Source organism: Palaemon carinicauda, chromosome 8 (assembly GCF_036898095.1).
Source record: "Palaemon carinicauda isolate YSFRI2023 chromosome 8, ASM3689809v2, whole genome shotgun sequence".
In the NCBI taxonomy this organism is placed as follows: Eukaryota; Metazoa; Arthropoda; class Malacostraca; order Decapoda; family Palaemonidae; genus Palaemon; species Palaemon carinicauda.
In genome coordinates this window covers 76,355,671-76,370,670 of record NC_090732.1, presented here as the reverse complement: position 1 = coordinate 76,370,670, position 15,000 = coordinate 76,355,671, and the positions used below count along the sequence as shown (strand labels likewise).

General features: G+C 40.5%; 2 protein-coding genes across 2 annotated transcripts in view; both read right to left on the bottom strand.

The window, feature by feature from the left end:
- Positions 1–83: 83 nt before the first annotated feature.
- LOC137645311 (uncharacterized) lies at positions 84–4,301 on the bottom strand. Its single transcript, XM_068378127.1, has 4 exons — positions 4,290–4,301; positions 1,750–2,442; positions 1,316–1,656; positions 84–1,215 (listed from the first exon to the last, which is right to left on the bottom strand). The coding sequence occupies exons 1-4, from the start codon at positions 4,299–4,301 to the stop codon at positions 726–728; spliced, it is 1,536 nt and encodes a 511-aa protein (XP_068234228.1). The 3' UTR covers positions 84–725.
- Positions 4,302–7,932: 3,631 nt separating this feature from the next.
- The window catches only part of LOC137645761 (S-methylmethionine--homocysteine S-methyltransferase BHMT2-like), an 8,511-nt gene continuing 1,443 nt past the window's right edge, over positions 7,933–15,000 (bottom strand). Inside the window, exons 2-4 of the mRNA XM_068378665.1 lie at positions 9,753–9,923; positions 8,900–9,128; positions 7,933–8,280 (exon numbers count right to left, since the gene is read on the bottom strand). Of these exons, the coding sequence (XP_068234766.1) occupies positions 8,196–8,280; positions 8,900–9,128; positions 9,753–9,923 (485 nt within the window). The 3' untranslated portion in view covers positions 7,933–8,195. The remainder of the gene's footprint in view (positions 8,281–8,899; positions 9,129–9,752; positions 9,924–15,000) is intronic.

The following is a 15,000-nucleotide window of genomic DNA, read 5'->3' as shown; positions in this document are numbered from 1 at the left end:
CCTTTGTTCCCATTCAAAAAAATGTCCCATGTGGGTCATTTAGCCGTCTATTTGTCAACCATCTTGGATTTCTTGAGATGTAAAAGTTAGGGGTAGGGGAAATATAAAGGACCTTTTCGTAAAGAAATAAATTAGTTACAGGTACAAACTAGGTATCATTGGAAAGGGTATGAACAGCACTATCACAAGAACCCATCACTTATTCGGTCATGACATTGATGACGTCATCAGAGGTCAAAAGGTCACGTTAAAGGGGCACTAGTCAAAATTCGGGCCCATCCAATTTGTTAACCATCCTGCACCTAACTGAATAAATATTTTGGATTCTACTTTGCTTCAAAGAAAGTGTACATGAATAGGTAGTTTTTAAATCTAAAACAAATTAATTAACTAGAGTGTAACATTATTAACCCTTTCCACAAATAAAACGAAATATTGAAAAAATGATTTTTTTTTAAATGAGATTAATGTGAAATTCCAGTTCGACACATCTTTGTTTTCTCTGCCTTTCTGTTATGGTAAAAGGCCTTATATGTTCCAATAAGTCCCGAAATACAGTCTATGTATAATTCCATTGGTATCTTCACTTGGTATTATCAGAATATGCATTACACACATATATATAGATAGAATGTTTGATAACGAGTTGCTATAACACGCAGGTCAAAAATGTATTAACTTGCAATATTATCATGACTGCCAAAAGTCTCAATGTTCATATTAATCTAATCTTCATTATCACTGAGAAGTTCTTCATTGTCACTGTCTTGGTCAGCCTGTTCTCCATCAGGGTCATCACCACACTGTTCCATCTCTTTCGTAGTCTTGTGAACTAAGTCTATCAAGGCAGGGGGAAGTACCAGTCTGCAAGACCACACTGGCTCCAGAACACCCTCATGATTTTGTTCCCAACCTTGTTCAGGATTATATGGCTTTGGAGACCAGAAGATTGGAATATATGCTCGCTTGTAGATAGCTAGGCGATGGTTCACTCGACGAATGTGTGGCATAAGGTTGTCTCGGCAAGGTGGCAAATGGGAGAGGTCAATCTTAGATTTTGTTGTCAGTTGCTCATCTTCCCCAACCATCTTCCTTAACATGATTCTGCGTACAGTGTCAATAGATTTCTGTCTGGAGTAGCCATACATCAGACATGTGAATGCCTCGATATCATCAATCGTTTCTGGCTCTACCGACCATTCATCCCCAAGTTTTCTGAAAGGAGATGAGTATAATTATATCAATTGCCGCACAAAGTTGATAAGAAAGTGTAATAGTCAGGGCATTGCATACATATAGATAACAAGATAAATACCTGAAAGCTTCATGATGAATTGGATGACGTTGTAACTTCTTAAGGGGTCCAATCTTGCCCTTTCCCTTGAAGGAACTTGTAATGTCCTCCCCGGTGAACACGTACAGTCCAAGGACCATTTTGTTGACCATTTGACGATGTTTACCAGTTCCGATGTCAAGAAAGATGGTAAAACCTATGGTGTTATAATGAAACAGGAGAATGACAAAGATATCAGTGTCTGGCGTCCTGACTACAGCTGACTTGTAACCCAGTTTTGCTGCATACTTCAGGTACAGCACAATCCTTGTGTCTGTTTCCTCCTGATTAGACGTAAGCTCGTGAACCTCTTGTGGTGCAACCTGAAATGATAATGTGGAACTTATCATACATACTGATTTTACACAGTAGGCAAATGGTTAACCGTATTAGATTAATGGAATTCAATTACTTACATCACCATCAGATGATTGTAACTGGTATGCTTTGCCGTTCACAACCACCAGTGCTGTGCCACAGTGCTCCATACGAGAAGCTGCGTCATTGCTGCTCCAAACCTTGAATAGTAGTACACAGAGCTGTGTTTTATAGTGGTCATTTGCCGGGAATAGTTTGAAGTCATTTGGTTTTCTTGTCCCTGGCCCTTGTATCAGATAACGCTGAGAAGATCCTCGGCGTAATCTCTCCTGAGCCTTGATAGAATCAGCATGGTAAGAATCAGTTGAGAAGATAAAATCTTTCTTGGCCACCATCTGATCTAAGACTTGCAGACATATTTCTCCAAACGTAGGTGATATATTTGTCAGGGCATGGAAAAGGGTGTTGCCATCTTGGATGTGCAGGGCACCCTTCGGATAAGGAATATCCCCGTGACTATCATCTGTGAAGAAATGCAGAAGTGCAGCTTTGTTGGTCTTATTGAAGAAACCATCAGCAGTACCCAGGCTAAGTGGTACAGGGGTGAGTGAATATCTCATCAGTTCATCAAGGCCTAGTGGCTCATCCAGGTTCTGGGATTTGACCAGCAGCATGAAGGCAAGGTCACTCTGCTGTCGGTATTGAACAATATGCAGGTGTCGTATGGTGCTGCAAGGCAGAATGTGTTTAGGTAATTTCCACTCTCTGTTTGTCACAGCATGGCTGATGTCCTGGAAATGAAACCACTAGACATTAGACAGAAAATGGTTTACATTTTCATTACAGAATGTGGTAAAACTATATATCAAGGTGGTAAAGCAAATGTGGTTAAATCTCACCTGAGCTATGGAAAGGACCAGACGTCGGCACTTTTCAGACTTTTCCACGACTACTTCATCCACCAGAAGAGTCGACAGGACCTCGCATCTCGCATGGAGCACTGTGGCACAGCACTGGTGGCTGTGAACGGCAAAGCATACCAGTTACAATCATCTGATGGTGATGTTGGAAGGTATTCTTCTGATGCTCTGGCATCCAGCTCATCAGCTGTTGGAGGCCAAGGAAGTGGTGTTGACTCATGGAACATCCTCTGAACAGCAATGCGCAAGTGCAAGGCAACATCCTCAAACTTGTCTCTGGAACCAAGTCTATATGCATATGTCACTGCTTCCGCAACAGAGATGCTTTTGCTGTACACCAGGTTGAAGGTTATGCATCCCCTGTCCCCAGGAAAAGCGATGCTCTCATTAATTTCGTGTCTTTGAAATCGGGTCTTCAGCTTGTCACTTCTGAAATCTGGATTTGGGAATCCACAGCGTTCAAGTTCTAGCTATCTACAATCGAGCAGATATTCCAATCTTCTGGTCTCCAAAGCCATATGATCTTGAACAAGGTTGGGAACAAAATTATGAGGGTGTTCTGGAGCCAGTGTGGTCTTGCAGACTGGTACTTCCCCCTGCCTTGATAGACTTAGTTCACAAGACTACGGAAGAGATGGAAGTGTGATGATGACCCTGATGGAGAATAGGCTGACCAAGACAGTGACAATGAAGAACTTCTCAGTGATAATGAAGATTAGATTAATATGAACATTGAGACTTTTGGCAGTCATGATAATATTGCAAGTTGATACATTTTTGGCCTGCGTGTTATAGCAACTCGTTATCAAACATTTTATCTATATATATGTGTGTAATGCATATTCTGATAATACCAAGTGAAGATACCAATGGAATTATACATAGACTGTATTTCGAGACTCATTGGAACATATAAGGCCTTTTACCATAACAGAACGGCAGAGAAAACAAAGATGTGTCGAACTGGAATTTCACATTAATCTCATTTTAAAAAATAATTTTTTCAATATTTTCGTTTTATTTGTGGAAAGGGTTAATAATGTTACACTCTAGTTAATTAATTTGTTTTAGATTTAAAAACTACCTATTCATGTACACTTTCTTTGAAGCAAAGTAGAATCCAAAATATTTATTCAGTTAGGTGCAGGATGGTTAACAAATTGGATGGGCCCGAATTTTGACTAGTGCCCCTTTAACGTGACCTTTTGACCTCTGATGACGTCATCAATGTCATGACCGAATAAGTGATGGGTTCTTGTGATAGTGCTGTTCATACCCTTTCCAATGATACCTAGTTTGTACCTGTAACTAATTTATTTCTTTACGAAAAGGTCCTTTATATTTCCCCTACCCCTAACTTTTACATCTCAAGAAATCCAAGATGGCGGACAAATAGACGGCTAAATGACCCATATGGGACATTTTTTTGAATGGGAACAAAGGGGATTCTGTTCCCAGACACCCCAGGGATTGCAAAAATGCAAGTTAAAAAAATGTATCATGGGGGTGCATGGGAACCCTATCTTTCTACTAGACTATTAAGAGCGGAATACATCGACGATATGAACAATCATCAAACAGAAAGATGCTATTAAGAGCACAAAGGCTACCAAAGGCCTAACTATTATGTCTAAGTTACAGACAAATATAAATTACGAAATGGAGAAGCTTCTGTTGCTATGGATTAAGGAGAAATAGCTGGCTGGAGATAGCATTACTGAGGCAATCATCTTTGAGAAGAACAAAGCACTCTACGAAGATTTGAAACAAAGGAAAGCAGCTGAGGGTGGGGAGACATCAACGCTAGGGGAGATGTTTAAAGCCAGTTGTGGGTGGTTCAATAATTCTAAAAAGCAAACTGAAATCCACTTGGTTGTGATGCATAGGGAAGTTGCTTGCTCAGAAGTGAAAGCCACAGACTAGTACGTTGAATGTTTTGTCATGCATATTGCTGTGGAAGGTTATATCCCCCAACAAGTCTTCAGTTGTGCTGAAATAGTCCCATTTTTTTTTTTTTTTTTTTTTTTTTTTTTTTTTTAAAAAGATACCCAGGAGAACATTCATCATGACTGAAGAGAAGAAATTGCTGTGCCATAAACCCATAAAGGATAGATTGTTTCTAGCCTTATGTACTAATGCCAGCAGTGACTGCAAGATAAAGCCACTGTTGGTGTATCAATCCGAGAACCCACAAGCTTTCACGAGTCTCAAGATCTTGAAAGAAGAGCTTCAGGTGATGTGGCGAGCTAATACAAAGGCATGGGTTACCAGACATTTTTTTTCACGGAATGGGTAAATATAGCCTTTGGTCCAACATTTAGAAACATTTGCTGGAAAAAAACCTGCCATTGAAATGTCTTCACATCCATACCCCTTTAAGTCTTGAAGATGACATTCTTGTTGAACTTGCTTTCATTTAGGTTCTCTATCTCCCAACCCCCAACACTACTCCACTCGTCCAGACCATGGACCAGCAGGTATTTCTAATTTCAGGAAGCTGCAAAACAGTATTTGTTCAAAAATTTCTTTGATGTCACAGAAAATACCAACCTCACCCTTTGTGAATTTGGAAGGACTATTTCAACATTGCTAATTGTTTGAAAATCATCAATGATGCATAGCAGGGTGTAATGTGAAAACTTTAAATTAAGCATGGAAGAACTTTTATCCTGATTCCGTAGCTGAAAGGGATTTCGCAGGGTTTGCTCTACAGCTTGAGCTCGGGCCCGCTATGTTGGAAGAGATTGTGTCTCTAGGAAAGTCCATGGGGCTGGAGGTAGATGAAGCAGATGTTAACAACCTTGTCAAGGAGCATGGAGAAGAATTCATGACCGAGGAATTAATCGAAATACAAATGATGCAACATTCGAAGGTGTTGCAAGAGATCAGTACCTGAGGAATTTATTTCTTACAGGGAGATTAAGGAAGTGTTGTCTAAGCGGTAAGATGTTTCTAATTTCATTGGAAATAAAAACCCTGATAAACTGTCTACTGGTCGTGCTTTGGCTCTTTTCAATAACACTTAAATGATTCATTCCCACAACATTTTGAAAGAGAGACATATTCAAAGCTCCTTAGATAGTTTCTCAAAAAAGGTCTGTGGCAAGCAGAAGTGGGAGTGAGGCAAAATGAGGTAAGACAGGTGAAGAACAGTAAAAAAAAATACAAATTGAAAAATTTAAATAAAATAGAAAAGTAAAAGAATTAGAAAAGAATAATAAGTTTTAAAAAATTAAGCCAAGTTCATTTAAGTTAATTTTAAGTTCAAGTGTTACACTATGTGTAATGAACAGTATAAATACGGTACCGTCTAACTCTCTCCTTCCCATCCTTCTCCTCCCCACACACCACCATTAGCTGTTATCCTCTCTCATAGGTAAGAACTCCTAATAAAACCACATTTTATTTCATATCGGTAATCATTTATTATATATATACTTATATTTTTTGTACAGTAAGTCTATACAGTATAGTAATTAAAAACATGGTTTTTCCATTATTGTTATTGATTTCGGTAATTTTAGAGGACGGACAGATTAAATTTTTGTCAGTTACTATATATGGGAAAAAATGAATTGAGATACGAGCAAACTGACTTTCGAGCTTGATCCAGGAACAAATTATAATCATATCTCAAGATATTACTGTATTCTATCATGCTGCTGCTAAATTTTGCATCCACTATAGTGTTTGACATAAGTTTAAAAAATCGAAAATCGTTTTATTGTTTGTATGTATGCAGAAACATATCGTACATGCTCTCCAAAAGTTTCAGCTAATTATTTTCACAAATAATGAATATATAGCAGTCTTTAAATGATGACATCATCCTTACTGCGTTGTATGCATGACTGAGTTTGACAGAATCGTCTTTGAGTGTTAATTTCAGCATTTATATAGCGATTTTGTCACTTATATTTCGAAATCTCGAAACTAATTTACGAACTACAAGAAGAACCACAAGAGTTTCCAAAGACGCATAGAAGTTACGTAGCATGTGTTTGTTTACTTGCAGTTCATATGTATATTGTGTTTACACAACGTCCTCGTGAACTTTATAGCAAGGCCAATGTTACCTGAGATTAAAGAAAGAACAAAAAGTAAACAGAGAGCAACAAAAAAAGAACCAAAGAGAGAGGGAAATGTGAAAAAGAGTACAAACCTGAAAAATTTTAACTAAAATTCTGGCAACAATGAGAGGCCGCTGGCAACTCCTGACACCCTTACACCAAGTGTATTGGTAAACTTACGGTTTAAATGCCTTGTTTATGGAGCCTTCATATATGAATTAACAATAAAAGTATAAGTTATCATAATAATGTTAGCTTGGTTCTTTAAGACAAAAACGAAAATTTATATCAAATCTTTGTGAGCTCATAACTCAAAAACATACTTATTCATTCTTGGGTACATTTTTCTCACCTATTTATTGTTCGATTTTAGAGAGGAAGAGATTGAAAAGAACAATAAATAACCCACAATTTTATGAACCAGAATTTTTATTTTCCATTTTCTCTTTTTTCATGATTATTTTACGTTTAGACGAAAAAAATTAAGAAAAAACTTATTAAAAAAAGAAAAAGGAAAATCGAAAATCTGTCACACAGAATTATTCTATTTATAAAGTTTTGATAGTAGGATTTTCAATACTATTCGTGTCATATTAGTCGGGAAAATGTACCTAAATCTTTCTTAAATCCTGATTTTTGCTAATAAATCAAAATATTTTTGATCAAATGACTTGAAATTTTTATATGATGAAGGTATTATATATGTCTAAAACATGAATAGAAATGGTGTATTTTGAATAATTAGAACAAAAATGTAGGACATAGCGGACTGCCCCCTACACCACCAAGAGATGCAATAATGACTTGCCAAATTAACAGTGTCACAGGATTATGATTTAGGTAGGCTAATTATTAATACTAAAGTTCATTACATGAAGATAGTCAAGATTACAATTTAGCGACTTTCATAACGGTTAAATGGGAATATTACTCTGGATTTCCTGTTTCAAATCTGACAGAAAATAGTATTCACTCATTTCTTGATTTTGGTTCTTTAGAAAAGAATATCTTTCACTAAAGCTAAGATGAGACAAATGCATTGAAGCTTAGAGACTTAAGTTATGTAAGAATACATGGACAAAAACTTTTATACTTTTGTAGTTTAGGGAGTATCATCTCTCTCTCTCTCTCTCTCTCTCTCTCTCTCTCTCTCTCTCTCTCTCTCTCTCTCTCTCTCTCTCTCTCTCTCTCTCTCTCTCTCTCTCCTATATATATATATATATATATATATATATATATATATATATATATATATATATATATATATATATATATATATATATATAGAAAGAGTTCCATAAACTTGAGCATTTTCACCCAAGAAACTTTTGGTATATTACTCTAACATTTAAGTTATACTTATTCAAGAACCTATGAAAGAATCGACCTAACTTAGAGATTTTCGTCTAAGAATCTATAGGGGATTTGCATCAAAGAGTGTGTGACGACAATGCCTGACCACTCGAGGATTTTCTCCGAAAATACATGCAGGAAAATATTTTAAGATTTACAGAAAAGAAATCCGTTCTAAGTTTAAATTTTTCTCTTCTGAGTTTACGGTTTGGGATTCAAACCATGAGTTGGAGGCTTCGTCCGACCTGAGCTTGGCACCAATGTCTCCCAGTAATCTCGACCAGTCCTGTAACATAATGTAAAATTATCATTATTATTATTATTATTATTATTATTATTATTATTATTATTATTATTATTATTATTACACAATGCTTAGACGTAGCCATTCATTACTTGCAAGATAACATTTTTGGTAACGATTTTGTTTAACAATCCAAGAGAGTCAGTCACACTAATATAAGGGCAAATACTATGATTTTATGTCTGAGAATAACACAGCATACCTGTGGGCTAGCTGCCACATTCTAGGAGCCAATACTTGAAACTTACAACAGACCATGGGACTGATTTCAACAGCAGTTTAAAGGTTTAAAGGTCACTCGTGAATGCCAAAGGCATGGAACAGACATTATCCTAGAGACTCACTATTCATACATATGATGAGTGCCCAAGACCCTTTCTTCATCAAGGTAGGGCAAGGGACGGCCAGGAAATGACTGGTGAGGTTGCAGCCACAACTAGAAACTATTAAACTTGAGTGGGTCTCGCCCCATCAGACAGATTGTCAGGCAGGGACGTTTCTAATAGGTTACCAAAACCCTTGAATATGATACGATCGAATAAGTCATGAAATTGCGTGAAACTCAGTCTAATTAGGATTAGACTTCTGGCGACTTAATTACCTTTCCCTGATAAATGAGTAAGAACTCAGTTTGTTGAATCCACCCCAGGGTTTATGTTTGGCACTGGCGGGAGGCAAACGCCCTCGCTCTTTGACAAGCTCCTCTGCAATGGCCCGTATGTGGTAAGCCTCGAATCCACAGCACCCTCCTATGTACCTGACACCCATGTCGTAGGCGTCTCGGGCGTACTTGTGGACATCAAAACGTGTGACAACTCGAGGTTCCATGGCTTTAAGGATGAAATTTTTTTACTATTTAGGTGGCTTTCTAACCTTTATGGCATACTTAGTATGTCATAACTGATGGTCTTTCTTTGAGAGATAGCTATGAGTTATCTGTGAGATGACAAAGTTCATCGAATGCCTGCGTAGGAAATATTACATTAAATTGTTCAAGTAAACTCACTAGGTGATAAATAAAATTATTTTTACACATCGTTGTTATTTGCACTAAATTATATTTCAATTCATTATTAGATAATTGCACGAAACTGCTTTCATGTTCAACTGAAATATAAGAATTTTACAAATCGTTGTGCAAGAAACTTCCCGTGTAGTAAGCCCAGGCTGAATGCTTGGAGCTTTAATTTTCCTTTATCAACTTTCTTCATCAATTGTATCTTTTAATAGATATATTAAACTGATAATTTTATTCTTACATTTTTATATTGCTCTTATTATGCCTTTAATATTTTTCCAACCTTTTAGCATTACTTTATGAAAGCACTTACTCTATAAGGTAATGCAAGTATTGTTGATTTCATAATTATGAATATAAACATTATAATTCTTATATAGCCACAGAATAACATGGCACAAAGATTCAGGTCCTAAAGCAAATAGCACTCTATTACCAAAGGGATATTCTGGGCAGGACAAATACCCTTCCTTGCCCGTTCCTGTAGTGAAGAATCCGTTGGGTTGCGTCATGAGGTAGGGCTTGAGACCAGCTTCATCCAGAGCTTTCTTCATGAGCCTCATGGTGTCCAAGGTCATGTAGGGGTCGTAAAGGCAGTTCACGCCAACTGTCACAAGGAAATCATGCTGCTGTTAAAAAGAGGTAAATTTGAGGAGGAAGAGGTCACTTATCAGGGGCAACTGTCAAGAAAAAACATCCTGTGATATTTAATGATTGTAAAATGAAAAAGACAGTGAATAGGCAGAGAGATAAAAAAGGGTCAAAGGTGTGTGTGATACTGCCACATACATCCATGTGATTAATGGAATAGGGGGTGACAAGTTAAACTAGTAGGTTCTTTAGAATCTTGTATAATAAAGATATACGGACATAAAGGTGACAGCAGCGGGAAGCAGGTCCATGTTTGTCACAACAGTGACCACTGAACAACAACTGACTACTATATGCACATGGCGGAAAAAAAGCAGTGTTGACACATATAATTACATTGTTGCCACGATGCATAATGAAAAAGTGGTCTTACAGTACATGTAATGGGAAAAGATAAATGGAAATAAATATAATTCTTCTACAAAATAATAATAAAGCAAATGTACATTAATGTTCATAAACTGTACGTAATGTAAATAATATACAGCATAACAGATATCTATACACCTCGCTCCCCTTTTACGCTCGTAGCAGTATCTCGAGCAGAACATTAATTTCTCTGAGCTAGTCAAGGTGAATGACGAGGGACATTGGAGGGTTCAGATGATGGCTCTCTTTCCTGGCCAGAGCAAGGGGACACAGGGTCTTGGGGAGAGATGTCATCACTTATATTAACCACTGGGCGTAAATGTCTTCGGTTTCGAAACCATACACGACCACTTGGAAGTCATACTTCATATTTTCTTGACATTCCGCGGCCCATCACAATACCAACCTTGTCCCATCGAGGCATCGTTGCGTCTTGTATCCTAACTGATTGTCCGATGGTGAGCTTGGGTAGAGGGCGGGCATGAGAATTGTAAAGGCTCATGGCCTGGTTGGTCTGGGCAGCAGTGCGGCAGTCGTAATCTTCGGTCTTAGTTTGCCACTCCTCTTTGAATGATCTGGGGTGGGCTGGAACACAAGTGCGGAGAGGATGGCCATAGAGAATCTGCACAAGGGAACGTCCAGCAAGGTTTGGTGTATTCCGAAGCTCCAGCAGTCCTCTATCAAAAGCTTCACAATCTATGTTCCCGGATGGGGCAGTCTTGAGGATAAGGTGTTTAACAGCTTTCACGGCAGCTTCTGCGTGTCCATTAGACTGAGGGTAATGTGGAGAAATAATGATGTGATGAACTCACCAGCGGTCGCAAAATTGCTTGAAGTCGTGGCTGGAAAATGGGGGTCCTCCATCAGTTCGTAAGCGGAGTGGAATACCAGCCTGGCGGAAAAAAACACAGAACATTCATGTAATTCTGGCTGCAGTTGTGTCACGTTCACAGGGAACAATCACAGGCCAGCCTGAAAGTCTATCAGCAATAACAAGGAAGGATTTTCCTGCTATGTGGAAGAAGTCAGCAGACACACTTTCAAAGGCCTGGGATGGGTGGTCATCACTTATGTAAGGTTCCTGTGGCTGACTGGGGAGAAGCTGTTGGCAGGCCTCACAGCTTTCTACTATACTCTTGATATCTGCATTGATGCCTGGCCAAAATACTGTCTGCATTGCACGACGTAAATTAGCTTCAATCCCTCGGTGGCTGTTGTGGAGTCGATCCATGTTGCGTCGACGGAAGGCTGCAGGGATGATGATCTGGGGTCCATACAATACCAACTCTCCATCCATGTAAAGGTTGTCCCGCAGCTTCCAATACGGGAGGGCGGAAGCGTGGAGATCGTAGTGGTTGGTGGGAAAGCCGTTGGATACATAGTGAATGAGACGACTGTAATCTTGATCCTGAGATTCGGCCGTGCGGATTTCTTGTAGAGACTTATCCTCTTCGATGATGGGTCCTGTTGCCTGGTCGTCAGTAGAAGTGGCGGTGCTGGCAACGATATGCCTGACATGTGCAGTCGAAGTAATGCATTCTTCTTCATCTTCAGGTGTGGGACGACTGGTTGGGGAGCGAGACAGGGCGTCTGGTATGCAAAGCTGTTTCCCTGCGCGCTATACTGCAGTGAAGATGTAGGAGGCCACTTTCATCTTGAGGCGTTGAAGGCGTGGATTCTCAATAGCATCCAAAGTGCAGTGATTGAGAATCAGTATCAGGGGACGATGATCAGTCATTAAGGTGAAATGCTGAAGTCCAGACAAGTATAGGCGGCACTCAGCTATAGCCCAATTGACTGCAAGTAGCTCCAGCTCTATGGTGGCGTAACGAGTCTCTGTATCCGTAAGGAAACGAGAGCCACACTGGATGAGACGCATCTGACTTCGGGCGTTATCTTGAAGTAGGGCATAGCCGAGAGCAAATAGGCGTGAGGCATCTGTTTGTAGAACTACAGGTGAGGCAGGATTGAAGGATGCTAGAACAGGCGGTGAAGTCAGAACTGTCTTGACTCTCTTAAATGCTCGCTCATGGTCAGGCGTCCAGACAAATGAGCGTTTGGGGCTCATAAGTCTGTGCTGCTGCTGCGATGTCTGAAGTGAAGTTGGCAAGTTGATTGACAAGACCCATAAACAACCTGACATCTGTGACATTGGATGGTGTAGAAAAGTCACGTATAGCTGATACCTTGTCAGGGTCTGCTGCGATACCATCGGATGATAAGACATAACTGCAAAAGTTAACTTTAGGGGTGGCTACAGTAAACTTGTCCTTGTTGAGGGTGATGACATATTGACGGCATCTGGTCAGCATCTGGTGCACGTGTTGTGGGTGGGAAGGAAGATCCTCGCCGAAAAGGAGGATGTCATCTACAACCTTCACACAGTTGGGAACACCTTGTACTGCCATATCTCCACGGAGGCAGTAGGCATCACCTGTTGCTGAAAATCCCATTGGGCCGCGACAGTGCTGGAATCTTTCGTACGGAGTTATAAATGTAGTCAGGTGGCGGTCCTCTTCTGCCAACTCCATTTGCCAACAGCCATGCAGGGCATCTGCTGTGGTGAGGTACTTGGCAGTAGGAGAGATGTTGCGGACGGCATCATAGGGCATTGGTGATGGGTGTGTAGGGCGGGCTACCTGAGAATTTAGATGTGTATGATCCACAGTGATGCGCACACCTTTGTCCTTGGGTACCAAGACCATGGGATGGCACCATTCAGAGGGCTCGTTGCCTGCTGGTCTGATGATTCTTTATTGCACCAAGGAGTAAAGTTCTTCTTTCACTTGATCTCTGAGAGCAAACGGAATGGGCCTGGGCGTATGTACAGCGAAGGGTGTAGCACCAGGTTTCAAGTGAATCCTCATTGGAGGGCCTGCCATTTTCTTTAGTGGCTGGATTTGTAGATCCTTCTTGGATATGAGGACGTCGTTGAAGTGCCGAAGAAAATATTCCTTAATAGCTGTGGGTGACGTCATGACGGAGGCAGGAAACTAAGCACATCTGTTGACATGTGTTACCTTGAGGATGGGCTTCAGAAAGTCCGGTGACACTATGGCAAGGGCTCGCCAATGTTCACGAGAGAGGAGGGGAGTCTGGATATCCTCATAAACATGTATGGTTGCTGAGCAAGATCTTTTGCTAAGACAAAGTGTTGCTTAGAAGTATCCTACAGCCGGTGTCATGGGGAATCCATCTGCTGTCACGACGTCTGTCATGTGTGGAGGTTCAAAGCTTGTCCGAGGTATGCGGAGTGCATCCAAATGTATGGTGACAATCACTGTGATGTCTGCTCCTGTATTGGGGATTAGCTGGAGATGTGATGATATATCACCAAATGACAAAGAGAGTGACTGGTGTGGGGGACTCGCTACCCAAGTTATCACCCATGAAACGGGAGCTGGTATTTGACTTAGTAGTAGGAGGTGGAGCTGTATACCCTGTCTGACTTTTCTTGGTACCCATGCACATCTTCTCAAATTGTCCCTGTTTCTTGCAAGTATTGCACTGAGCTTCCTTAGCAGGGCATTTCTGAGTACAGGGTCAATGACCTGTGCGTCTGCAGTTATTGCACGATGCACCAGTGGCTGGGTATTGTCCGGAATCGTGTTTGCAAGAGCAATATTGACAAGGGTCACTATTATGAAACTGGTGAGAACGTTGGTCAGAGGATCGATGAGAGGTCCTCTTCTATAGACGCTGGTTCTTCTTGTATGTAGATACTGCGTTGACTTGGCTAGGGGAAGCTGCAATGGCTGATGCAGTTGCACGTGTTGATTCATTGGAGCGGCAGCATCTCACAAACTCTGCGAGGGTAGATGAGGGTTGGAGGGGGATAAGGCGTTGTATTAACTCTTCGTGTCTCACACCCATCAAAATTACCATCTGCAATTGCCATTCAGTACAAAAGGTGGGGTTGCCAGTGCATAAGTCTACTTCCTCAGCGAGATCCTTGAGGCGTGCATAGTAGTCTGCAAACGATTCTCCGACAGCCTGTTTGCAGGACAACAACTCCCTGTGTCATAAGGCTTCATTTCTAAGGTTGCAAAAGTGCTTTTGCAGTGTATCCAACACCTCTGTAAGGGAAAGTGATGTGTTAAGAGGGATGCCCAGTGTATGGGTAAGCAGGTGCTGGACGTCCAGGGAGATGCAAGTTCTCAGGTGAATCAGCTGGGAAGTTTGATGTAATCTATCAAGTCCAACTAATGCTGCATAACCCTCAAAACGGAATCTCCATTGGCGAAACGTTTAATACGTTGCATCTTGTTGCAAGAGATGTGGGGGATGGACTGTAGGCTTGCTAGAAGTTGTAGGTGTATGCACTGAGAAGCCAGGGGTTGGGGGAACAGGTGTGACAGGAGGTGCAATTATGGGGTTAGGTTGCTGGGGTTGCAATGCTGTAATCTGTCCGGATAGCAAGGAGAAAAGGGACATGAACTGCTGGTTGTCTTCCTGTCTTAATTGCTCCATATGCAGTCTGAAATTCTGCTCCTCTTGTCATCGCCGGTCTTGCTCTTGCATGCTGGAAGTCTGATCCATCAAATCAATTAGCTGTTCCTCTTGCTGAGCCATATTGAGTTTGGTGTTGTAAGAGAGCTTGAAATCTGTAGAGCGCCAGAAAAATATTCAAATCGGTGTATGTGAGTGAAAGAAAGCACTTTGGA

Excerpts from the sequence above, each read along its gene's own strand:
- LOC137645311 (XM_068378127.1), bottom strand. Across the intron at positions 1,657-1,749 it reads TACAATCATCTGATGGTGAT|GTTGCACCACAAGAGGTTCA; the intron begins GTAAGTAATTGA and ends TTATCATTTCAG. Across the intron at positions 1,216-1,315 it reads ATTCATCATGAAGCTTTCAG|AAAACTTGGGGATGAATGGT; the intron begins GTATTTATCTTG and ends ATCTCCTTTCAG.